The 26,841-nt window shown below is 43.9% G+C and overlaps 1 protein-coding gene across 7 annotated transcripts in view; it reads right to left on the bottom strand.

Moving 5' to 3' along the window:
- The window catches only part of CD38 (CD38 molecule), a 40,449-nt gene extending 13,826 nt beyond the window's left edge, over positions 1-26,623 (bottom strand). The window contains exons 1-3 of one of the 7 annotated variants that reach the window (XR_004298829.1): positions 25,947-26,029; positions 3,898-5,659; positions 1,556-1,685 (exon numbers count right to left, since the gene is read on the bottom strand). Coding sequence is in view for 1 of the 7 variants with exons in the window: in XM_032400034.1 (XP_032255925.1) it covers positions 1,556-1,685; positions 25,947-26,194 (378 nt within the window). In the remaining 6 variants the exon portion in view is untranslated. Of the gene's footprint in view, positions 1-1,555; positions 1,686-3,897; positions 5,660-9,191; positions 9,283-25,619; positions 25,677-25,946 lie in introns of those variants that run through there. The other 6 variants (XR_004298831.1, XR_004298830.1, XR_004298833.1 and 3 more) reach the window with 6 other exon arrangements.
- Between the last annotated feature and the right edge of the window lie 218 nt (positions 26,624-26,841).

The raw sequence follows: 26,841 nt of genomic DNA, 5'->3' as shown, positions 1-26,841 counted from the left end.
GTGTGTCTCCTAGGTCATAATATGAAATGCCTTATTATTTTTGGTGGCAGCAAAAAAAAGTCCGGAAGCCACTGATCAGAATCTTACAATAAACACCGAACCAGAACACATCTGGAGCAGATATTAGGAAATTCCTAAAGTTATCTGCAAAACCATTTTGTCTCCGGGCTGTTTTCTGGGAAAAGTGCTCTTTGATTCTTCACAGGCTCTGTAACCTCTGCTTCTTTCCCCAACTCTCTCCTATCCCCACAAAGAGAAAAGAAAGAGAAAAAAAACAAATACAGTGAGTTTCTTCAGAGTCCCTTGTAAAGGTAGAGAAGGTAAAATTTCAGAACAATCTTGAGCCCGTGGGTCTATGCCTTCTTTTTTTTTTTTTTTAAAGATTTTACTTATTAACTTGAGAGAGAGAGAGAGCATGAGAGAGGGGAGGTCAGAGGGAAAAGCAGACTCCCAGCCGAGCAGGGAGCCCGATGTGGGACTCGATCCTGGGACTCCAGGATCATGACCTGAACCGAAGGCAGTCGCCCAACCAACTGAGCCACCCAGGCGCCCTGGTCTCTGCCTTCTTGACAGGAGACTGTGGAGGGTGTGGCTGGAAGCGTGGGCCCCGGAGGGAAGCCCTCATCAGCCCTTGCAGTTGTCTGACCCCGGGCGGCCAAAGCCTCACTATGCCTCGATTTCCCCATCTGTAAAATGATATGGGTGGTAACCAATAACCGTAAGGAACTCAGGAGATGCGATGAGACAATTGCAAATAAAGTGCTTAGTCCCGTGTCTGTGGCCTCGAGACTTGTCACTGGGGGTCATTTACCAAGCAGCCCCTCCGTGCTCCAGGCGGGAGCTCCGTCCTAATCCCAGCTCTCTGCCACCAGGATGAGCGGCTGTAACATGTGGCTGGCTTGGGGCTTCACAAAGATGACCGGTCATACACTGAATTTTCACCCTGAATGCGGACTTTACGCAAGACGTACCCATTACACACCTTTTCCGGCACAATCAATGTATAAAACCCAGGCCTCTTTGGCTCCTCTGGACTGTTAATCCTGTGCTATTAACATTTCAGCCGGTCACTTTCGAGGCCATCAGACCTGAGCCATCACTGACCCCTGACCTCACTAAGCCTAGGTTTTCTTACTGGTAAAATGGGGATGTTGATTCTTGGCCTCTTTATTTTGCAGGGTGACTGTGAGTCATTATTAACATCATCATTGTCAGGGGTCAGGGGAGAGTTTGGCAATGATGTAAGGTTGGGTCGTTTTTGTTTGGATTGGGTTGGGTTGGGTTTCGGGTAGGCTCACTTTGCCTGATCCTTGGCCAAGTCTCCTTCCTCTTTCCCCGTTCCCATTTCTCTTTCTTACTGTCCTTCCCCAGACATCCTAAACCCTGATGAGATCCCAGTCCCCCCAAAACCCCACAAACTCCATCTCGGCCAACCACACATACATTCGAACATCCAGATTTTCCTCTTCCCTCATTCTGGTCAAAATGTGGTCCTGTGACCCCTTCCTTTGGCTTTTATTGTCCATTTTAAAAATCAATCACTTGCCCCCTTTACCTTGTCGCAAGGGACAGCTTCATCTGTCAGCTCCATTAGCAGCTGATAGTCCTGTTCTGTGCTGCTGCAAGGATCCTTCATAAGAAACGCCTTTGTGAATGCCTTCCCTATCTTTTGGCAGTCTTTATGCCTGAGGGATAAAACATGGAAAATAAAAGAAAGCGTGAAAGGTTAGATTTCAAACATATTTGGGGAGCATGATTACCCAGAAAAATGTCACTTGGGAAGCACTATGTGCCAAGTAGTTCAGAAACATCGTTCCATCCAATTGTACAGCATTTTTTATGAGATGAGCAATACCCTCCCTACGCCACAAGGCCCCTGCCCCTCCTGGAGCTCACTGTGGTTAGAGAGACAGACAGTACGCAAACAAGCAGATTAGTTAACAAAATAAGTGCAAATTATTCTAAGTATTCAGAAAATCAGTGGGGAGGGGCGGCATTGTTTACTGAAGCAATGACCGATTGGGGAGGCTGGTCAGGAGAGGTGTCCCTGAGAGGCCATTTAAGCTGAGACTGAATGATGAGAAGGAGAGCATTCCAGAGGGTACTGCTACAAAGGCCCTGAGGCACATAACATAGCTGCAGCCAAAAAGAACAAGCGAGAGAGGGCTTAAGAAACCAGGTCAGAAACAATCATCAGGTGGTAGATCACTTAGACCCCTTGGGCCAAAGAAACGATTTCAGATTTTACTCTAATTATAGTGGGAAGCCGTTGGATGGTTTTAAGCATGAAAGTGGTGTCATCTAGGGACACCTGGTGGCTTAGTCGGTTAAGAGTCTGCCTTCGGCTCAGGTCATGATCCCGGGGTCCTGGGATCAAGCCCTGCATTGGGCTCCCTGCTCAGTGGGGAACCTGTTTCTCCCTCTGCCCCTCCCCCTCACTCGTGTTCTCTCTCTCTCAAATAAATAAATAAAATCTTTTTAAAAAATGTTCTCATCTGATTTTTTTTTTTTTTTTTGAGCCATCACTGGAAGATTCTAAGCTGACCTGAAGAAGGAGAAAACTCTCTGAAACAGTTCCAAGTCCATGTCCCCTCCAGACAGCCCGTGGCGGGGAAGAAGGGATGGAGGGATGAGGGACCGAGGGGTGCTGGAGAAGACAGAAATTGGAACTCTCCTTGCGTTTCCGGTAACAGGTGCGCAGAAACCCATCATTTGCTCGGGACAAAGAAGTGGGAGTGCTCCCCTGGGAGCGCTCAGTTATCATTATTGGGATAAACTCCGGCCTTTGCAGTGGGGATCCTAGGTACCGCACCAAGTCAGGCAACATGACCCGGGGGAAATAAAGACCCCTAGTTTTCCAATCCCTTCTGAGCTTCTTTCCCACTGCCCTCCAGAGGGTCTTCTGCCTTCCCAGCTCAAACTGGCTCCTTGCTGAGAAGCCAAGGAATCAGAGAATATTAGTGTGGCACTGGCCTTTTGAACAGAAGCTACCCTGCCCACCTGTTCTTTTTGGAGCAGGAAATGTCAGAAAGCCCCTTTGTTTAGGGCAAGGAGGAGAGCCCTTGAGTTGGGCTGCCTGCCTGAACTCTCTGGTGCTGCCAGTTACGCTGTGTGTCCTTGGGAAAGTCACCTCAGCTTCGCTCTGCCTCTGTTTCCTCATCTGTAAAGAATCTACTGAATACAGATGTTCTGGGCTTAAATAAAGCACATGGTAAATCCTTTCAGAACAGTGCCCAGCACAGAATAAGAGCTCGCTCCACATCAGCATTATATTTCCTATCTTTCTTTTCCTGCCCCTTGCTCAGAACTTCCTGGCTGTGAGCAGTCATCCGTAGCCAACAGAAGCAGGTGTGGCCCATAACTCCTGAGCTAACTTAGGAATGGGGCTCATCCTCACAGGGCCTGGAAGGGCACACAGAGTCCGTATGTCCACGCCTGGGGTGGTGAGAAACACCCAGCTACTAGGAGTCAGATCTAGGGTGCAAACACAAGCCAGAGGGTAACACCACAGCTTATCCCCTTGTCCACAGACAATATGATTGTCTCCTTGCTCTCAGCTTTGTATGGGCATGGCATCCACCCTCACCTTAGTAAGAATCAGATGATAAAAAAATATAATGGCTTTGATGTAAAACAGCCACAGGACGGAATTCCAGATCAGTCATCCAGCCCACCCTGGGTGGGCTGAGGTAATAATAATAATAGTAATAGTAATGATAATAATAAAACAATAACAACAGAAGGTAACACTTATTGGGGGCTTAATATATATATTTCACATACATATCTCATTTAACCTCATAACATTTCTATTAGCAAATGTATCAGGATTTGATTTGAGTTAATAAGATCTAAAATTGCAGGGACTTAAGAGAAAACTTTATTTCTTGCCCATACCTCAATCTCAAGGCCAGTATCTGGGATTTCTCTGACATTCCATATGTGAGAGACCCATCTGCTCTGTCCAAAATGGCTGCTTCAGTTCCAGCCATCATGACTACATTCCAGCCAGCACAAAAAACTAGGGAAAAGAAAGAAGGAAGAGGAAGGGAAAACAGCAGCAGCGGTGGGCATGTGGGCTGCCTCCTAAGGACGGGTACTTGGAAGATGTTCTTTGTTTGCTCTCATTTCATTTGCTAAAATGTTGTCACAGGCCACACCTAGCTGCAAGGGAAGGTGAGAAATGCAATCTTTAACCTTGATGGCCATTGCACATCTAAAATCACTGTTTCGATTCTAGAGAAGAAAGGGCCTCTGTCACAGGGAGGTACCACCATTGTCCCATTTTACGGATGAGGACATCTGATGGCTGTGAACTTAAGCAAAGCATCAGAGGTCACAGGGAAGCCGGCTGGGTCCCAGGTCTGTGTGAGCCTCAAGGTCAGGCTCCCACCTCACTACTGAGGCAAAGTGGTCCAGCCTTAGCCTCCTCACCTTAAAGGGGAGGTAATAACACTTCACTCATGAAGGTTTGTGAGGATTCCATGAGCTAACACACGACATGCTCCTGGCTTCTGGGGCTGGGGTGGGGGGGTGTCTCTCATGCCGAGGTCCCTCCGTTCCCTAATCTGCACAGGACATTTCAACTGCATCACAGCTTCCCTTCCAAAGTTGTGCCAGGAAACCATTTTCCACCTGACTTCCTCCATTTGTTATACATTTAAAGGAAAAAAGGCTATTGCATTATGCACTTCAATGTCAATCAAAATTCATGGGGCACCTGATGGTGTTCATGGGGATCGTGCTTTAATTCCATTAATTTAATGCTGTGGCCGTCTCAAAAATGTGCTGTTCCCGATCCAACTCCCTCGTAAAATTCTTCTACCTCTGGCCCTAGCAGCATCTGCGGGACTTGAGGCAGACAAAGGCTGAGGGAGGAAAGATATCTCCCTGAGATGAAGAGCAAGAGAATTTTCCACTACAAAAAATCTGGCAGGAAAGAGAAAGGAACGTGCACAGAGTCCCCACTATTTGCCATATGTCTTCATGAATGTATTGTTATGTAATCACCAAAGACTCAATGGAGTCTCCTACAGAACTCACAAACCTCCAAAATTATTTTTATGTTCCTTAGGCATATAGATCCAGTTCAGGAAACATTACGTGCTGGGCTCAAGAATCCCTAGGCTAAAACTTTCACAGAGCTCCTTGTTTAGAAGGGGCAGAGTGACAGAACATTAGAGTTGAAGCGACCTTGGAAGAGTTTATGACTCAGCTGCTTTCCCTTTCTCTGTCTCAAAGACCACAGCTTCCAAGTGCCCCCAAGTTAGGAAAAATGGGGAGGGGCAGAGAGAAGTCTGGGAGCAGGCTGTGTGAAGCTACTTTTGATCCTTAAAGTCAAAAGTAAACATTTCACCCTGGATGTGCAAATCAGCATTTTTATTGGCATAAATATAGAGAAATAAAAAGGCATTAAGATGGCATCGTCCAGAAATGTCTGCAGAACTCATCTATACAGGTCATCGCAGGAAGGAGCCTCAAATTCACAACTGTGGCGTCTTTGCAGAAGTCCCCAGTCTTCGCTTTTGTCCCCCTGGGTGGAGCATAGTTCCATTCGATCAAACGGCAGCCAAGGAAAGCTGTTTTGAGTCAACTGGTGCAGAGAAACAGAAGGGCTCGGGAATTCCTGTGTCTGGCAGAGACGGAGGTCGACCTTTGACTAAAGAAGCAACATGGAAGGAATACGAGTCATTTCTGGAAATTCAAATTTTTTTTTCATTAAAAATGGCTCCTCTGTCCCCAGATGGTGATACTTCCAAGCAAACCCACTGCCGGTGATAAGAGACTGTGAAGTGGCGATTGTCAGCCTTGGGGCTGTTCCTGAGAGCTGTCCGTGCTCAAACCAGACAGGCTGTTGGAAGTCATCTGGTCCTGCGGCTCTCAGCTCCGGCCACCCTTGACCAGTGTTCCAGTGATCAGAGCTTCCAGAGTTTGGGAAAAGATACGGAGCCTGACTCCAGGACAACCAAGTCAGAATGGGAAAAGTGGAAAAAGTCGAACCGACAATTTTTCAAAAAGCTTCCCATTCCTCGCTCCTCCCAGTCCCTGGAAATTGCCTTCCCGCTTTCCATCCCAGTAATTGGAAACTGTATAAGTGGAATCATACAGTTTGTCCTTCCCTCCCCGGCTGATTTCACTTGGCACAATTGTCCTCACGGCTCATCCTTGTTGTAGCAGGTGTCAGAATCCCCTGCCCCTTTAAGACTAAATAACATTCCGTTGTAGGTTTACTCCTCATTCTGTTTATCCGTTCATCCCCGTGGACACGTGGGCCTCTCTTCCATGCACTGTTTCATTCCACAAATTCTTTTTTTTTTCTTGTATAAACAACCCAAAAGAAAATGATTATTTTATTTTATTTTTTATTTTTCTAATTTTATTGAGGAATAATTGACAAATATAATTGTATACACTGATAGATCCCAATTTAGGATGATTCAACTTAAAGGTTTTCAACATTACCATAGTGCAAAAGTGATACACATTCAGTAGAAATTGCACTTAAATTTTTTTTTTTTAATGTTATGTTAGTCTTTCCATAAATTCTTACCTAGGTCCTACCGAGAGCCTCCTGACAGGCCCGGAGCTATCCTCAAGGCACTCATATTATAGTACAAGGCAGAGAAGGAACAGAACTAATTACAATCAGGGCGCCGGTGACTTGCCCATTCCCGGTGCTTCCGGGGAGCATCCAGGCAAAGCCAGCCTCCTTGAAACCTGCCCCAAATCTCATAAAACAAGCTCCAATCCTATAAATCCTTCCTTACATCCTTGCACTGAACGCTCCCCTGCCCCCGTGGATCCCATAGTGAGCACTCACTCTTGCAAAGAGCCATGAAACCTGTCTTGTTCAACTGCTGTGTGTTCCTGGTGGTCTTGGGCTGAGGGACATTGACAGTAACCTGCAATCTTGAGGGCGATGTTAAAGAATCAAAAAGCCTGGGAAAACCAGCATGCCTTAAGCAGTGTTTGCCTGGCAGCAGTTCCAGCAGCAGCTTCTGGAAGACTCAGTTTGCTAGTAAGAAAGTCTGCACACTGAGCTGGTGTCTTAGCTCAGTGACAATATTTAGCTTAGTGACAGTATTTCTCTGCTTGCCTCTGTCATTGGTGACCTGGAGGCTCCGTGCCATCCAGGCTGAGCACAAACGTCAGGATTGAAGGTCAACAGCACGTCCTCCCCGTTCCGACCACTCTGCTCCTTCCAGTAGACCAGATAGTTCCTCAGTTGCCCTATCCCCCAGGAGTCAATCCCTCTTGTTCGAGTCTCACCCCTTGTCCCTACCTCTGACCTCCCCAGGCAGTGGGTGGTCCTTTCCCTAGAGCCCATGAGAAGCTGCAGACCAGAACAGGGCTCGTGTTTCCCAGGTGATGAGATAGAACCAGTGGGGTCCAGGGGATGGGCAGAGAGCTAAAGTCCTATGCCAAGGGGAAAACCAGGTACGTTTGGTGGTTAAATATGTATGTTGTCAGCCTACCTTATGCTTCATAACTCTATGCTGTCACCTCTCAGGATGTGCCGTCACCTTTCCCACAAATAAGTTTTATTTCAAAGTGTCCCACCACCCACCCCGCCCCGCCCCCATAAAGCAACATCACCTTCTTAATGTATTGCTCCCCCAGGGAAAGCTCTCACACCCCAAATCCTCATCCCTAAAAGCACTTGGTTCTCGAGGGGTAATTACACTCATTCTATGAATTTTCCTGCTGTCAAGTCCTGCAGGGCACGGTGTCTGGGCCCAAAGAAAACAAACGGGTTAAGTCAGCGGTTCATTCTCAAATTTAAGGCGGGGGATCCTGTACTGAAGGTCAAGACTGCCACCTTGTGGGCGAAGAGAGCAACTGGCGAGATTCACTGAAGAAGTCAGGATTTTCCAAGTAGGGTCTTAAAGGCAGAAGATTCTTGGGGCGCCTAGCTGGCTCAGGGGGTAGAGCAGAGGACTCGTGATCTCCGAGTTGCGATCAAGAAAGATCAGACGTCATTAATCCCATTAATTTGGCCCTAATGCCTGACATGTTCAAGAAACAGCAAAGAAGTCTGTGTGGCTGGTGGCGGGAGCAGAGAAAGCCCGGTGGATAGTAGACAGAGGTGAAGGCAGACTGGGGGAGCTTCCCAAGCCATTGTCTGGAATTTAGCTTCCACTCATGCAGAACTGAGGAGCCGTAGAGGAGCTGGAACACAGGAAGCACATGATATTTCTTAAGTTTCAAAGGATTTCTCTGACTGCCTCATTGAGTACGGTCCAAAGGAGGGAAAGAGCAGAGGCAGAGAGACCAGTAATCTGGGCAAGTGCCAGTGATAATCTGCACCAGGCTGGTAGCAGCTAAGATGGTGAGAAGTGATAGATTCCGATTCGCCTGACATTTCCTAATGGATTAGATGCGTAGTGTTAGAAAAAGAAGGAGTAGATCATAATTCCAAGGTTTGTAGCCTGAGACACTGGAAGGATGGAGTTGCCCAGAACTGGGATGGAGAAGGCTTGGGTGAAGGCAGCACTGATCATTCAGTTCGGAACACGCTGGATTTGAAATATCTATAAGACATGCAGTGAAGCTGTGGAATAATCAGAGGGGTATATGAGTCTGAAGTTCAGGAGAAATAAAGCCATGAAACTATTTGAGATCAGCAAACAGGAGAAAATGACCAAGGATTTAGCTTTGAGACAATCCAACAGAAGAGTTGGGAGAAAAAAAAAACCAACAAAGACTGGAATGTGGGACAAAAAGCAGGAGAATGAGTTATTCTGGAAGCCAACTGAAGAAAGTATATTAAGCTGGAGGAAGTGATGAACTGTGTCAGATGCTCTTGATTGGTCTAGGAATATGAAGACTGTGAACTGATTGTCTGAATTATCACCAAAGAAGAGCTGTTTTAATTTCCAAACGCAGGGGGGGTTGGTGGGGGTGCTTATCTTTTTGTTATTGATTTTAGGTTTGTTTGGGGTTTGGGTTTGGGTTTTTTGCCTATATGTTAGATCATGTATTTTGTGAATTTACTTGGGGGAAGATTGTGGGAAATGCTGCCTATATTTAAATATTTTATAAATGTATCATTAAGAAAGCAATATCCCTGAATTTATCTTTCCATGAGCTCACCTTTCATGCCCATTTCAAGCCTGAGCATGTCTTCTCCTAGAAATTTTTTTTTTTTTTTTAGTGCAAAAAGGTGGTTTTATTAAAGCATGGGAACGCACCTGTGGGCAGAAAGAGCTGCTTCTCCTAGAATATTAAGCAAGCCAATTCCTTACTAATCAATCATCTTCTGGAATGACAATTTTCCTAAAACTGTAAAGCAAAACAGATTAGAAAATAAATTTAATGTTGAGCTTTGAATCATTCTGCGGCAGTCACTTCTTGTAATCCCTTAGTTCAAATTTTTGTACTCATTAAGATCTATTATCATTACTGTAATATCCAAATGTTATAAATATGAACTTATAAGACATATTAACAAAATTATTTGTATTTTGTATTTCCATTCTTTTGTCCAATTAACACAGAGCACCAGGCTCTGTATTAGGTGTACTCTAAGAATACAGCGGTTAACAAGACACACACCACCCCTGACCTCCAAAGCTTCTGGTCCATAGGGAATTACAGTTATTAAATACGAAGTAATCATAAAGTGAAATGTAATGTTCGCTATGGAAATGTATCACTCTGGGACCTGCTCTTGGGTAAAGTTGGATCTTTTTGGACTATATTTAAGAAAAAATGTTGAACGCGTGTACCTTGATAACTATGTGATCTCTGGCCATCTCTGACCTAAAATTGTTCGTTTCCGCCCTTCATCAGCTACTTGCCAAAACTGTTCTATTTCCCAAACATGTCAAACTTGTTTCTGTCTAAAACTTGTGGATACAATACCAACATTCAAAACTTGAACCATTAGAAAACATTTTTTAAATTATATATATATATACACATACACACATATATACTTATTATATAAACACACATATATATCCTACTTTGATATAATAGCAATAAAGCTATAGCAATCCAAAAATAGGAACTATTGAGCCAAAATTTAACAAAATATATGCAAGACTAGTGCTCTGAAAATAAAACATTGCTGAGAGAAATTTTTAAATGCCTGAAGAAACAAAAGTGTAACATATTCATGGCTTGGAAGGCTCCCTATTAAGATGGTAACTATCGCTAAAATGTATCTGTAGATTTAACAGATCACAAATCAAAATTTCAGCATGCTTTGTTAACATTGACAAAATGATTCTAAAATTTATGTGAAAATACAAACAACCTAGCCAAAGTAATCAAAAGGAAAAAACCTGGAAGGGTTACGTTATTTGACTTCAAGACTTACTAAAGAGCTAGGGGCGCCTGGGTGGCTCGGTCAGTTAAGCATCTGCCTTCTACTCAGGTCATGATCCCGGGGTCCTGGAATAGAGTCCTGCATCAGGCTCCCTGCTCAGCAGGGTGAAAACCTAATTCAATAAGCCCATGAGATGATGTTCAACGTCATCATTAGTCACGAGGGAAATGCAAAATTAAAAACACTATAAAAATACCACTACAAACCCATTAGAACAGCTAAAGTGTAAAAGTCTGACAATATCAAGTGTTAGTAAGAATGTGTAGCAACTAGAATATTCGTACACTGATGGTAAACATGTAAAACCGTACGATTACCTTGTAAAACCCTTTAATAGTTTCTTCATTAGCTTTACAAAGCATGTGGGTCCACTATTTCAGTTCTGGGTATTTGCCCAAGAAAAACGAAACACAATATTCACACAATCACTTTGTTCATAGGAGCTTTATTCATAATATCCAAAGAGGAAATTCAAGCCAAATGTCCATCAAAAGATGAATGGAGAAACAATTTGGGGTGCACAATCACACAATGGGCTACTATTCAGCAATAAAAGGGAACAGACTACTAATACACACGACAGGGATGAATTTCAAAAACATCATGCCGAAGCCATTAAAGAAGCCAGACATGGGGGCGCCTGGGTGGCTCAGCCATTAAGCGTCTGCCTTCGGCTCAGGTCATGATCCCAGGGTCTTGGGATCGAGCCCCGCATTGGGCTCCCTGCTCCGTGGGAAGCCTGCTTCTCCCTCTCCCACTCCCCCTGCCTGTGTTCCCTCTCTCGCTGTCTCTCTGTCAAATAAATAAAATCTTAAAAAAAAAAAAAGAAGAAGCCAGACATGATAGAGTACATGGTATATGATTCTGTTTCTTTTTTTTTTTTTTTTTAAGATTTTATTTACTTATTAGAGAGAGGGAGAGCACTAGAGGGAGCAAGCACAAGTTGGGGGCAGAGGGCGAGAGAAGCAGACTCCCCACTGAGCAGGGAGCCCAACGCGGGGCTCAATCCCAGGACCCTGGGATCATGACCTGAACTGAAGGCAGATGCTTAACCCACTGAGCACCCAGGTGCCCTATGATTCTGTTTCTGTAAGTACTTCCAAAATACATAAACTAATGTGTTGTAACAGAAATCGGACCATCCCTGCTGGATATCAAGACATTAGCATTTTAAACAATGTGGTAATTATTTAGGGATTAAACAGATTATAAAGCAGATTAGGGAATCCCAAAATAAACTAATGAACTTGAAATGCAATAGAAGTGGCATTATAAAGCCCTTGGTAAAGGATGAATTATTTAATAAATAGTACTCACAGACTGACTATCCATCTGTGGGGAAAAAATGAAATTATAACCCTACCTTATACCACACACAGAGATAAATTCCAAATGGATAAAAAAGTTCATTGCAAAAAGCAAAAGTTTAAAATTTTTGGAATATATGTGACCTTTATTGTGACCTCTGATTAAAAAAAAATAAGTTCTTTTTTTTTTTTTTTAGATTTTATTTATTGAGAGAGAGAATGAGAGAGAGCACATGAGAGGGGGGAGGGTCAGAGGGAGAAGCAGACTCCCTGCCGAGCAGGGAGCCCGATGCGGGACTCGAACCAGGGACTCCAGGATCATGACCTGAGCCGAAGGCAGTCGCTTAACCAACTGAGCCACCCAGGCACCCCAAAAAAAATAAGTTCTTAAATACGGTACAAAAGGCACAGCCATAAATGATAAATGTGATTACATTAAAATCATGTAATGCAAAGGATCTGATAAATTCAAGAGTCAAGACATAGATTGGGAGGACATATTTGCCATCCGCCTAACTGACAAAAAATTAGAATCTTGAATGTATAAAGAAGACAGACAATTCAACATAAAAACAGGCAAAAAACAAAAACAGGCACCCCACACAAGAAAACAGAATGGCCAATAAACACGTAAAAAGACGACCGATTGTGCTAGTAATCAGGGAAACAAAAATTAAAGCCACAAAGAGATGGGCGAAATTGTTCTAAGCGATGGTAAGGATGCCTAGCAATAAGGACCTTCAGGCTACTTTTCTGAAAGTGAGCTGACACCACAAATGTGGAGACCAGTTTGGGCGTATGTAATGTGGCAGACACTATTGGTTCCAAACCCAGAGAGATTTTCCTCACTCTTCCTCCCTCTTGGCAAAGCACGCCTCCTATCACATTGATCCAAAATATCAAACACTCAGTTCACAAGCCTCCCTTCCAGAGAAAGAAGAAAGGGGAATTGTGGGCAGAGGGACTTTGATTTTACCTGTCACGTATTATTTCTGTAAAACCTAGAAAAGGGGCACCTGGGTGGCTCAGTCTGTTGAGCGTCTGACCCTTGATCTCAGCTCAGGTCTTGACCTCAGGATCTCAGGTCGTGAGTTTGAACTCACGGGGACTCAAACTCAAACTCAAAAAAAAAAAAAACTAGAAAAAAGACCTAAAGCAAATTACACCTGTTAACTATGCACGATGAGTAGATAGGCATCTGTAATATTAATCCCTAGACATTTCAGTGTGTTCAAAATTTTCATAATTTAAATCTTTAGCCTAAAAATATTGAGAGGAGATACTGACGTGAGAATAAGGAATACAGAAGAAGGAAAAAGACATGGCAAATACAAAGAGGACAGTTCTCGGTGGAAAATTGATGTGTTCCTAACTGGGGGTTCAAAAGTCCCCTTGAAAAAATTGTATCTAGAAGTGCTAAAACATGAAGGAAGTTCCCCAAAATGTGATCCACTGTCTTTGATCTTTGTAATTTTATTTTATTTTATTTATTTATTTTGTAATTTTAAATCTCACAGTTTCTGTGTTTTTAGTCTTTCTTTGCTCTTGAAGAATTCCCAAGGAGATTTAATTACTAACTTTGACACTGCTCTAGCTAAGTTAATTTATCGACAAACTCTTACTCCCAGGAACTGAGATAACGAAGAAAGCAATTTTATTATGAATTTCACAATACTTAAACTATGAGGTGCCAAACACAGCAATGGCTCTATAATATTTGCTGGATAGTCATAATAAAAGTAACATTTGAATGCTTTCAAGGCAAATATGGATCAAGGCCAAGTAAAAATATGCCTTGGGGGAATTTGTCATGTTCCTTCAAATCAGACTCTACTGCTTCTTAACATCCAAGGACCAAAGACGTAGATAACTTTCTACCATGTGGATGCATCATGTTTGATACATTCTATTAGGAAATAGAAAATTGAGCTTAGTGATTTTCCTAAATGTCATATTATAGAAGACATTTGAATTATATCTATAAAACTGCATACGCTGAGGGTCCTGGGATTGAGGCCCACATGGGGCTCCCTGCTCATCTGGGAGACTGCTTCTCCCTCTCCAGCTCCCCCTGCTTGTGCTCTCTCTCTCTCTCTCTCTCTGTCAAATAAATAAATAAAATCTAAAAAAAAAAAAAACTGTGTATGCTGAAACCATCCATTTAAGCAGCTCTATATCTTCCTTTTGTGACTCTCCTTTTTTTTTTTTTTTTTTTGTAATTGTGGCATTCATCACTATTTAGAATTCCACTCTGGGGGTCAAGTGATTTTGTATTCTTCTCTATATTTTTGTATTTTTTTCAATGTCCTCCAATAGGCTTGTTTTATTTTTGTAATTAGAAAAAAATAAGAGTCACTGCAAGGAAAAAGAAAGATACTCTCTTGCTCCATTTATTCTTCAAATTTCTGACCTCAACTTTCACTTTTTTTTGCCTTCAAAACAAGATTCTCATCATCCCCTCCCTCCACAGTAGATAATTTTCCTGGTGATATTTTGTTGAAAAAGATGATCCCCACTCAGATCAACTACAAAAATCCACAAATATAATTATTCCTCCCCTAGCAAACCCTGAATCCTTGAAACACCCATGTGTGCATGCACGTACACACACACACACACACACACACACGCGCGTGCGCGCACGCAAATCAATTCTTGATTTTATCTCATTCAGTTTCCTCTTTTGTTCTGTCTTGGGGCACCTGGCTGGCTCAGTCAGTGAAGCGTGCAACTCTTGGTCTCAGGGTTGTGGGTTTGAGCCCCACCTTGGGCGTGGAGCCTACTTAAAAAAAAAAAAACAACTTTGTCTTGGTAATTTTCTGAACTGATCTATTTCTAAGGGGTTCCTTAATGGCAAGAAAAAAATACCTGACCACTTCTCAATTCACTTATTGCAAAAACTCTTACCTGACCCCTATCTCAGTGACTCACTGCATTAACCAACATTATCCATTCTCTCTACATGATTAATAGGCTACTGTCTAGTACACCCAGCTTGGTTGTTTATTTATCTATTTGTAAATATGCTTATACTTGTTGTTTTCATTATATAATTTAATTTAATTGTACATAAATTGGATAAGTGGAAAAAGAAAAACCTGTTTTGTTGTTTTTTTTTAAAACTATGAAAACCAAGTTGAATAGCTTGGTAAAAATGACCATAGGTGATTTATTTATTTTTTTTAAATGTTACAGACTTGAAACCAAAAAGAAACTCGTTGGTAATCTCTAGACATTGATAGGGCATTAACCAACTCGTTATTCTGTAAACTGATAAATAAGGGAAAAGAATCAAGCATCTCTCCTGCCTTTCTTTTGTGGACTCTATTTCAGGGTTAAGTGAGAAAGACTTCTGTTTAGATGAATCAGAGTAAATAAATGCAGGAGTCTTAGAATTATAAAATATCCACTGTATAGCCCCTATGGACATAATCGATCTTGGCAACAATGATCAAATGGTGCTAAACTAATGAAATGAAAAGTTGTCGAAGAACTTTATAATAGATGAATCAGGCAGATAATACCCAATTCTGTTAACCCCCTAAATGTGGGGTGCTGCAACATTATGTGCCCCCTGCTGTAACTGATGCCCAAGGAATTCCACAGTTCCCTCTGTAATGCATTCCTGCCCACCCTCAAATCCAATCCATCTCCCCAGTCTCTTCCAAATTAATAGGCATTTAAAAATGGAGAAAGAAAAATGGTTAGGAGTTAAAGGATGCTTAAGAGGGGCACCTGGCTGGTTCAGTCAGTGGAGCATGTGACTCTTGATCTTGCGGTCCTGAGTTCAAGCCCTGTGTTGGGTGCAGAGATTACATAAAGATAAGATCTTTAAAAAAAAAAAAAGGATGCTTAAGGTATCCTTTAAGATATTACTTAAAGGATAAAGTAGCTGAATGCAACATGTGAATTTTTATTTGAACAAATCCATTATAAAACTACATTTTTAAGAAACTCAGAGAAAAATACACAGGGTGGATACGGGGTAATATTAAAGAATTAGTCTTAGTTTTGTCAGGTGTGACAATGGTATGTCAACTATTTTTTTTTAATGTTATTTTTTGTGAGAGATACAGACAAGTATTTATAGACAAAATGATACGAAGTCTGCAATTTGCTTTAAAGCACTTTAGGGGAGGGGCCCCTGGGTGGCTCAGTCTGTTGAGTCACTCTTGATCTCAGCTCAGGTCATGCTCTCAGGGTCCTGGGATCCGGCCCCAGCTGAGTGCAGAGTCTGCTTAAAGATTCCCTCTTCCTCCCCCTCTGTTCCTCCCCCTCCCAGCTCCCTCGCTCTCACGCACTCTCTCTCTCTTTCTCTCAAATAAATAAATAAATCTTTAAAAATAAAATGGTTTAAATAAATAAATAAAGCACTTTAGAGGGGAAAAAAGTGAGGAGATAGATGAAATAAGAGCAGAATGTTAATTACTGACAAGGGGTATTAGGTAAAGGAGGCTATTTTGTCTAGCTTTTCATTTCTTTTAATATTTCCGTAACAGAAAGATCCAATCCTACTGGCATTCTTGCTGCTTCTCACTGACTCTGTCTTTGTCCTTCCTTTTGCCCAGAAGGCTCTCCCCCAGATGTTTCTAAGTTCGCTCTCCCTCTTTATTCAGGTCTTTGCTAAAATGTCAGCTTTCAGTGAAGCCTTTCTTATTTTATTATTGTACTTAACACCCTAACACTCCTGCCCAGCACTCTTTTTAGCACGTTCCACCACCTGCCACACTGTGTATCTTCCTGTTTTATTCACTGTCTTTATCCCAATCCCACTAGAATAAAAGACCCACGTGAGCAAGAATGTAGTCTGTTTTGTTCACTGTTACATCCCCAGGATCTAGAAGAGTCTGTGGGACATAATAGGAGCTGGAGAAACACTTATTGAATAAATGTGCTACAAAAAAATACTTACAATTTGGAAATAAGGCAAGAAGGTGGGCAGGATGTCCTTTCAATATCTTACAAGGGCATTGACAGGTTGCCCCTAGAAATATTTAATTATGTAGCAGAATGTGTCTTTGTCTTTCTTATTTACTATCAAAGTTTATGAAGTTAGATGCTAACAATATACATTTTGTTGGTTAAAGATGCAAATAATTTCTGTCTGATAGAAAAGCTACACCCCAAATGTTATGGCTTTTAATTAACCTGTAGAACATTAACCAGCTTTATATCTGACCTATCAACCTAATTCTAATATTCTATTTTAAATACATATAAATACTTAGTGCCCCCAAGGTGTTCTTTGAACTGACTTTATAATTTCACTGATTCCTTCGTAAATGAGCAAATAAATCTTTGGCATGCAGTGATTTTGTATGTTAATGAAAGTCATGCCCTTAACTTTTTGAAACTTCTACTCTGACAAATGAACACAAATTGTGATGAACTGTGCAAATATTGGCCATTATTCTTGACTTTTTGCTATCTGAGGTTTTGAGTTTGCATTATAGAGAGAGCAACATAACACACACCAGATCCCTGGGCATCAAGACTATTCTTCCACCAGTAGAGACCACCTGGTCACCGATGCTCTGTGCCATCAGATTTCTCCAAGCCAAGCTGCCCTAGGCCCTCAGACTTCTTGATCCAGCTTCTCCTCTGCTGCCCCTACCTTAGGACCTATTCACTTGTTAGTCACCTTTGAACTTAAGCTCCCAGGACTGAAAATGGATGGGATGATGGTGACTATCCCCAGGTGGGATAAAAAATACTTTACAGGGACTCCTAAGTGGCTCAATCAGTTAAGCATGTGACTCTTGATGTCAGCTCAGGTTTTGATCTCAGGTCATGAGTTCAAGCCCCAGGGTAGAGCCTACTTAAAAAAAAAAAAAAAAAAAATACATTTACCTACTTCGGCTGACAAGCAATGTGATTCTGGCAGAATCATAAACAGATGTCATCTCTTGGAACAGCTCCAACAAACTGGTAGCATCTACGTGGCTTGCTGTGTAGACAGTTTTGAGGTCGGGCCAGGCTCACCCAATGAGGTGTGATCAATGAGGATTGCCTTCCACAGGCACAGGATTAGGAGTGCAGAGTGTGCCCTACATCTTTCCTGACCCAGTTCTGGGAGGTGATGTTTCAAGAGGAGAGATAAGCCACAAAGAAAATGTCCTGGTGACCAGGCAGGACTCGCATTCTGGTGCTTTACCTGCAGAGGTCCATAATAGTTTCTGGAGTAGAGAGACAAAGCTCTGGGCTCTAGGACCTTGCTTCCCTAAAAGGAGGAGCCCAAGGACCTCACACTGCAGCCTCATGACTCACCTTTGAGACAGAGAAAGAAACAGATGCCTCCATCTGGAGACTATACAAATGCTCCTATCTTTGGAATGGGTTGCCTCAGGCCCTGAGACAAGCTGAGAACACACTCTTTTGGAAGTCGTATGATGTGATGGCTGTAAGCTGTGCAGTCACTCAGTTCAAAAACCACCTCTACCACTTACCAGCCCTGGTCCTTGGGGGGGGAAAAAAAAATCACTGCATGCCTCAGTTTTCCCATCAGTCGAATGGGTCTGACGATCCCAAAACGGAAAGAGATGAGTTTCTGCCACGTACTAACTACAAAGCCAACTTGTAGGCATCTGACCAAAGCAGTCATGTAGGGCCCTGGGCTCAGGTCCCAGGCTTGGAGTTTAATGCTCTGCAGTTGCTGTCCGGAAGTTCTTAATAATTTTATCTTTGCTTTGCGTCTTGTGATACAAGGCCAATGGACACTGGAGCCTGCACTGGGGTCTTGAAGCCTTGGCTCACACCTCCCTGGGGTGGGTTCTCAGGCTGCCACACTCCACCCCCAGCAGGAGCGTGAATGCAGGTGGGTAGGATCAGGTGCACCTTCCCCAGGTGCGAAGTTTTGGAGTGCGGCCCCAGGCACCTGTGAGGGTCAGCTTTGTCCCTGCAAGAATCCTGGTGCCCAAGGGAACTCAACATTAAATAGCAAATAAAAACCATCCAGCTGGTGACAAGACCTCAGAGGAAAGTAAAAGCTTTCTCCTGCTTTTTGAACAATGAGTCCCACATTTTCATTTTGCACTGGGGCCCACAAATTACCCAGCTTGCTCTGACCAACTGTAGGATAAGCCAATTATTTAACCTCTCTTGGGCTTCATTTCCTCCACCACGGGATGTGTCCTGAGACTTTTCTGACAGGACTCTCATAAAAGAACCAACTATATAGAGTCCCGAGTACATTGCAGACAACCCATAAACATTGATTCCCAACCTTTCTCTCTTCAAAATTTCTAGGCGGACTTTTGGCAACCGCTTTCCAAGGGCTTTCTCTCCAAGGAGGAAAAGGGGAAGCCGAGAAGTCATGAGCGTTCATTGTGATAAAGAACAAAAGTTTTCTCCAGGCGGAACACCATCACTTCCCTCAGCTCTTAATAATGATAGCAGAACAAGAAGCATGGGCATGACATTAGCAGTAAGCACTCCTGACCTTTCTAGGAATTTCTGAAGCGAAACACAGAAGTAGCATCTCTCCTTTTCCCTCTCCTCTTCTCTCTGCTTTCCCCCACTCAGCCATCTGAGGTGCTCCCAGGGCTCTCAAGTAGCCTCTCCTTCCAGAAGATTCTACCCCAAACGCCATTTACTTGCATGTGTACTCCACCCTTCCTTCTAAAGATAACTCAGCTCTGTGGTCCGATTTCCCCATTTGCAATCACAGCTGCACCCAGGTCCCACACTTGGGAAACCAGTTTCACTTTCCCTATTTCACCCTCTGTATTCAGTCAAGTGCATCTAAGACTCTGGCCACTGGTCTGCCTTAGAGTTCCAGCATGAAAGATGGGGTTAAAGGCTGATAATCATAGTACTAAGCATTGAGGACACACAGGTGAACGTGAGGCCATCAACTTGACTCTGCTCTAATGAGGTTCAGGGTCTCACCTGGAATACAGACGTTGGGCAGGTGGTCATTCCATCACCCGCAGGGAAAACATGCTACAGTTCTGTCCTGTGCAAATATGGCCACGCTCATACTCTCTCGCACGCTGAGAAGGTTCAGGTTGTGGGTGGGCCAACGTGAGGTCCACACCCTCTCACCAGTGGGGTCCTGCCAAGGTCCTACACCCTTTAAAGAGTTTTGATCTCACCATTGGTCCGTCTTCCCTCAGAAGTAGCATCTTATCTGTCTCCCAGATTCATTCAACAGGTTAACACACACTGTGTTAACACACACACGCCCTTTCCTGAAATTCTATTGTCAAAGGAAGACCTCATATGCTACTTCTCTCATGGAGTCCTTCCTGACTCTGCTCCATCAGAGGGGTGGTGCTCGTTTCTGAATCTCTGTGGCGTGGTGCAGGAACTTTGCTCACAGCAATTCACATATTTTCTTATTTGATAGGTACCTGAGTACCCCTTACACCCTCCTACAGAATCTAGCAAAGGGCTTAGAGAACAGAAACCACTCCGCCCTCCGTGGGGCCCCTCTCGCCCATGGACACAGCTGTATTCTGTTACAGATCACACTGCCCTGCAGTGCTGTCTCCAGCACCGTCCTCCCAGACCTCCCCGTAGGACCCTGGACAGCAGGACTGGTGTTTTCTTCCTCTCTGAAGCAACCCCTCCCCCACCCCCCAGTAACCCTAGCGCCAGGCACACAAGGAGTCTTTACTATGTGTTTGTAGGAATTTGCTATGTTGTACCTTTTGAACTCACGAATTTTACTGAGTAGAAGTGAATCAAATGCTAAAGTCATTGAAATGAGAGGCCTGGGGAAGTAAAAACAAAGAATTGGCCCCTGAGAAATCTTGCTAGAAATTTTGAAGAGGAAGGAGAAGCAAAAGGAAATTGAGAAATGAAGAAAAAGGAATCAGAAACAAGTCCCAGTGCAGATGATCTAGCTGTCTGTGATCAACAGCAAGCAGAGTAAAACAGATGAAGAATGTTCTCTATTACGTCTCTCACTGTGTATGTTTATGCTTCCACCAGCATGATGTGGACTTGACTGAGTTCAACGTAGCAAGCATCTACTAAGGGACTATAATGTGATGAGCAATGTGCTGGATGACAGAGGGTGCTGGACGACAGAGGGTATGACTATAAAACAGTCTCTCCCTTTGGGAACCCCAGCTTGTATGGTGCAGGTGAAGACAGCTGTCAAAGGAATGCCTGCTCCTGTCCCTAAACAGCCAGCAGCTATCACTGATGGCCAAAATTTATGGGGAGGGCTGGTTTTCCCCAAGGCGAGAAGCTTCCTGGAACTGAAATGTACCTCTGGGTGCCTTTCTAGAGCCCATCTTACTCTGGGTGTGGTGGCTCTCCATTCCCTCCTGCAGACTCTGCTCCACCCACCCACATTCCCTGGCTCCCGACTATTGCCCGGACAGGTGACTCTCTCCCACAGTATCAATAGCACTAACCATCTGCTAACACGCTGGTGAGTCTTGGCCACATGTCTCTCAGGTCCCACGAGCCCAGGGCCATCTCAGGACAGAATGGAGCTCCTGGATGTGATCTTGAGACAGCAGAACCAGGTGTCATCTGTTCGGGGGTGCTCTGCATTTAATGCTCCTGGTCAAACTTCAGAAAGTCCCAGCTTGATAAGCAGGGACAAGTTTCAATGCCTGCCTACCCATACTCAAAGACTGGCAAAAAGTAACTTCTATGGGGGTAAGAGATTTTGGAAAAGGAAAACGAAGGAAAAGGAATATATGAAGAACATAAAGTCCTAAGACCTACAAAGAAATACTGAGAAGCTACAAGGTTGAATAATTGACATAACTGGATGCTTTGGCCCAATACAAAAGGCCAAAGCAGGAGACCCCAGCAAGGGAGGGATGTGAGAAGAGGATCACAGGAATGATTTCAAAGCTCATCAGAGAAAATATTTTTCTTTTTTTTAAAGATTTTTATTTATTTATTTGAGAGAGAGAGAGCATGAGCGCATGTGCACAGGGGGTGGGGGGCAGCAGGTGCAGGGAGGGGGGCAGAAGGAGAGAGAGAAACTCAAGCAGACTCCCTGCTGAGCGCGGAGTCTGACTCAAGAGGCTCATCCTAGGACCCTGAAATCATGACCTGAGAGGAAACCAACAAACAGTGGGAGGCTTAACCAACTGAGCCACCCAGGTGCCCCAAGGAAAAGATTTCTAATGCTAAGAGGGTATGACTAAAAGAGAAAACATCAGCATGCATGTTTTGTTGCAACAACAAAGATGTTTGTTGCAACAACATAGAAAGAAAGAGATTATTGATCAAAGAGTCATAACCTTGAAGTTAAAGTCTCGGGAGTGGGGGGCAACAGAAAGTACAAGGGTTCCAAGGACAATGAACAGAGAGGAAGAAAATACCATATATAGGATCTACAATATATAAAGAACCCCCCTAAAAAGAAATAAATAAGCAACTCAGTGGAAATTAGCAAGGGTCTGAACAGAAAATTCACAGATAAAAATATAAATGACCAGTAAATATTTACAACATGCTGAGACCCTCTGATAATCAGAAAACAATTAGGTGCTATTTTTCTCATAAGTAAAAAAAAAAAAAAATTGGTACTGTTGAGCAATGGAAAGCATGGACTGTGATAGATGGTAATGGGAGCCTAAAATGGTACTATTATTTTGGAGGGAATTTAGAAATTCTTATCAAAATTTAAAATATGCATGATCCTCCCTTTGATCCAGCAATTCCACCACCAGACAACTATCCTACAAAAACACTCCTGTAAGTGCACAAAAATATATGTACAAAGACGTTCATTGAAGCATGTGACTCCCAACCGAGATGAAAGTTTCGTGAGAGTGGGAAGTTTGTCATCCACTCCTGTGTTGTCCATAATAGATCGCTGCTTAGAACGTAGTGGATGCTCAGCAAGTATCTGTTGAATGAATGAACAGGACTGAAAATTGGTAACTAATTTTCTGTCCAAATAGTTACCTCTACCCTGTGGGATACCATGAGCTGTTAAAAAGAATGTGGTAAATCTACATGTACTAACACTGAAAGATCTCCAAGGTCCTGCGTTTAATTTAAAAAACAAGAGCAGTAAAAAAAAAAAAAAAAAAAAATTAGAAATGACATAAATTCTATCATCAGAGGACTGATTTGCTGGATTGTGATTTAAATAAATTTAATACTAGGTATCCATTTTGATGTTGGCCTTGATCTATATTTATTATTGTCTAAGAAGTCTGGGATACTGAAATTCAGAAAACAATAGCATTATGAGCACTCAGTACACATCAAGATTATTCCTCCTGATCCTCAGAATTCCCACATGTGGTGGGTACCATCATTCTATTTTTTTTTTAAAGATTTTATTTATTCATTTGACAGAGAGAGACACAGCGAGAGAGGGACACAACTAGGGGAGAGTAGGAGAGGGAGAAGCAGGCTTCCCACTGAGCAGGGAGCCCCATGCGGGGCTCAATCCCAGGACCCTGGGATCATGACCTGAGCTGAAGGCAGACGCTTAACAACTGAGCCACCCAGGGGCCCCCATCATTCCATTTTACAGCTAAGAGCACTGCAGCACAGAGAAAGTAAGTAATTTGCCCAAAATTACACTGTGACAGAGCCAAGATTTAAACCCAGGCAGTGTGGCTCCTGTGTTTATGCTCTTAAACCACCCAAGGATAAAGAGACCACATGTTCTAGTAAAAGTCTATTGACTCCATATAATTATTAAGAGCGTCCCCTTTCTTTTCAAAAAGTCCCACGCATGGTCAGTATATTTTATTGACACTCTACTTACAGAACACATATAAGCAGCATAGGCATAGTGTAGTGGCTGAGTTCAGTTTCTGGAGCCAAAATTTGGGCAATTTACTCACACTCTCTCCTTCAGTTTGTTCATATGTAAAATGGGGATGGCGGTGATAAGTGACTCATATAGTTGTTGAAGGCCTCAATGATTTGATATTTCTTAAGTGCCTGGCACGTAGGACCATATTAATTACTAACATATATATACATATATATATATATATAGTGTGTGTGTGTGTGTGTGTGCATATTGTGAGATATCTGGAAGGATGTTCAAAAATTATTAACAACAGATATCCTCTTTTGTTATTTTTGAACATTACACATATGCATATATATGTATGCGTATGTGTATATGTTGGAGATCTATATCTATATCTATATTTGTGTGTGAGCGTGTGTGTTTAATACTGAGCAAGTGCCCTGACAAACATTAGAAAGTCATGTGACTTCTGTGATGCATCTTGCTTGCCATTCAGCGGTGATGATCTAACCAATAGTGTGAATTTACCAAAGATGATTGAACAGCAACAAAAATTTTAAAACTGTTACACTAAGATGAAAATTAAAAGACCGCTATTACAAGATGTCCATCGACAGATGAATGGATAAAGAAGAAGTGGTATATATATATATATATATACAATGGAATATTATGCAGCCATCAAAAGAAATGAAATCTTGCCATTTGCAACGACATGGATAGAACTGGAGGGTATAATGCTGAGCGAAATAAGTCAATCAGAGAAAGACATGTATCATATGACCTCACTGATATGAGGAATTCTTAATCTCAGGAAACAAACTGAGGGTTGCTGGAGTGGTGGGGGGTGAGAGGGATGGGGCAGCTGGGTGATGGACATTGGGGAGGGTATGTGCTGTGGTGAGTGCTGTGAATTGTGCAAGACTGTTGAATCACAGATCCGTAACTCTGAAACAAATAATACATTATACGTTAAAAAAAGAAGAAGAAGAAGATAGCAGGAGGGGAAGAATGAAGGGGGGGAAATCGGAGGGGGAGATGAACCATGAGAGACGATGGACTCTGAAAAACAAACTGAGGGTTCTAGAGGGGAGGGGGGTGGGGGGATGGGTTACCCTGGTGATGGGTATTAAAGAGGGCACGTTCTGCATGGAGCACTGAGTGTTATACACAACCAATGAATCATGGAACACTACATCAAAAACTAATGATGTAATGTATGGTGATTAACATAACATAATAAAAATATATATTTTTTTAAAAAAAGACCGCTATTATCATTACTGTGTCAGATCGGATAGCGCTTGATTTTATTGATACTTGAAGTGTAACCTGAAGGAACGCGTCAACTGCTGGTTTCTCCATTAACTATTTAATTACTTGGAAACAAAGCACTTAAGGGATCCTGGCAATCTTTGGCCTTGAAAAATGTGCAAGCGAGACCGCCGGTATCTGCATTAGGATCGGTGGGCTGAGAGCGCGCTGGGAGGCGGGCGGGGTCGGGCGTTGGGATACGGTTTTACCGCTCAGCTCCGCGAGTTTCTGAGGTTCTGCAAGCGGAATTAATTGCGAAATCTCAAATTTACAGCAGAAACCGTGGCTCCCAGTGCTCGCCTTGGGCAGCCTGAGGGATAGCTTTTTACTTCTGGCTGGTTCCCCTCTATGAACAACTTCAAAAATGAGTTCTCTGGGTGAAACCAAACCCTGGGAATGGAAGTCAAGAAAACGAGCGGTTCCCTTTGGGGGAGATTAGGAACTAGCTGGCAGGAGGCATGAGGAACCGGCCGGAAAGTTTCCACAGACTGATGTGGGGGGGTCTTTTCAGGGTCTGTACAGATCCATCCAGCTGACGCACCTTACAGTGTAAATTTTATCTCAGTTTTAAAGGTTGTTATTGTTTTGGGGCGCCTGGGTGGCTCAGTCGTTAAACGTCTGCCTTCCGCTCAGGTCATGATCCCAGGGTCCTGGGATCGAGCCCCGCATCGGGCTCCCTGCCGAGCGGGAAGTATTCTTCTCCCTCTCCCACTCCCCCTGCTTGTGTTCCCTCTCTCGCTGTGTCTCTCTCTGTCAAATAAGTAAATAAAATCTTTTTTTAAAAAAGTTATTGTTTTAGTTTTGGTTTTGGTTATTGTTTTGAGTTCTCTGGTCCCCTGTAACTCTGGGCGCGCAAGAAGTACTGTTTTATATTCATGAAACAAACTCACGTTAGTGGTCTGGCCCCTCTGATGCTCCCCCAACCCCTGGCGTAGAAAACGCCAGCGATCCCCATCCACACGCACACACCTACCAGCTACCTTCGCGCCAGCAGCCGGGCAGGGAGCTCCGAGCCGGGCCGCTGCGCGGGACCCGCCCGGCTCCGAGCACCTTGCGCAAAAGGCGGGCATCTCCGCGGGGGCTTCGGCCGCTGAGCCGGCTGGACCAGCCAGCCCCGCGCTCCCCGTCCGCACGCTCGGTGCCAAGGCCAAGCGCTCTGGCGAGTGGCACGGAGTCGCAAGGCCAGCCCTCCCTACTCAGCCCTGGCCAGCGGGCTCTCTGCTGACCCGGAATAGAAGAGGCTTTGTTTCGCGCGCGGTGCCCAGCCGTGCCCAGCCGCGCGCCACGGACGCCGACTTACCCCAGCTCAGGTCGCACGATTTGAGTGTAGGTGTAGCACCGTCCCAGGAGGATCTCGGACAAATGGGCAGTGGTGCCCTGCCCCTTCCACTGCTTGGGCGGAGGGCGCCCCATCAAGATCCCGACCGGCACCGCGATGATCACCGCGATCAGGAGACCAAAAAAGACGCAGAGACAGATCTGGGTTTTCTTGGAAATGTTGCAGCAGGGTTCTTCCTCGGACACGGGACTGAATCTGTGGTTGGCCATTGGTGTCCCCTGAGGGGTCTGCCGGGCCAAGTTGGAGGAGAGACCCGCCAGAGGCCGGTCAGCAAGAGAGGAGAGAGCTAGGCCGGTTCTGAAACTGCACCTCCCCTTTATCGGCTTCCTTTCCCACCCACCCCCTCCTCCAAAGTTCCGTGGCCGGCCGGACCAATAAAGACTTAAAGAACTTGAAAGACCTCTACTCCTACAGCCGCTCACTCCAGCCTCCTGAGCAGAGAAAGACCAGACTGCATTTCCAGGGAAAAGCCCCGGCCTTGAGCTTTCTCTGCAGATGTCCGGAAAACAGACACTATCGCTTCATACTTCTCCGCCCGCTCCTTTTATCAGCCTTGCCCTTTACATTTTAGCCACACCTGATCCTGGAAAGTGTCCAGGCTGACTGCCTGCCTCTGCAACTGCCTACAAGCAAAGTCTACTGCTGGGAGATCTCTACCTCTACTTCTTCGCCTTGACAAATGCCTGCTCCACCCCCTTCAAAAGCTCCACTCAAGCCTCACCCTTTACCCCTTAACTCAAGTGACATCAGTAGTTAAGCCTGGGTTCAAATCCAGCTCCACTACCCACTACTGGAGTGGTATGGGGCAAGTTACTTGACCTCTCTGTGCTTCAGATATAAAGCAGGGATCATAGCA

Source organism: Phoca vitulina, unplaced genomic scaffold, assembly GCF_004348235.1.
Source record: "Phoca vitulina isolate PV1807 unplaced genomic scaffold, GSC_HSeal_1.0 scaffold3, whole genome shotgun sequence".
In the NCBI taxonomy this organism is placed as follows: Eukaryota; Metazoa; Chordata; class Mammalia; order Carnivora; family Phocidae; genus Phoca; species Phoca vitulina.
This window is presented reverse-complemented; position numbering and strand designations above follow the sequence as displayed.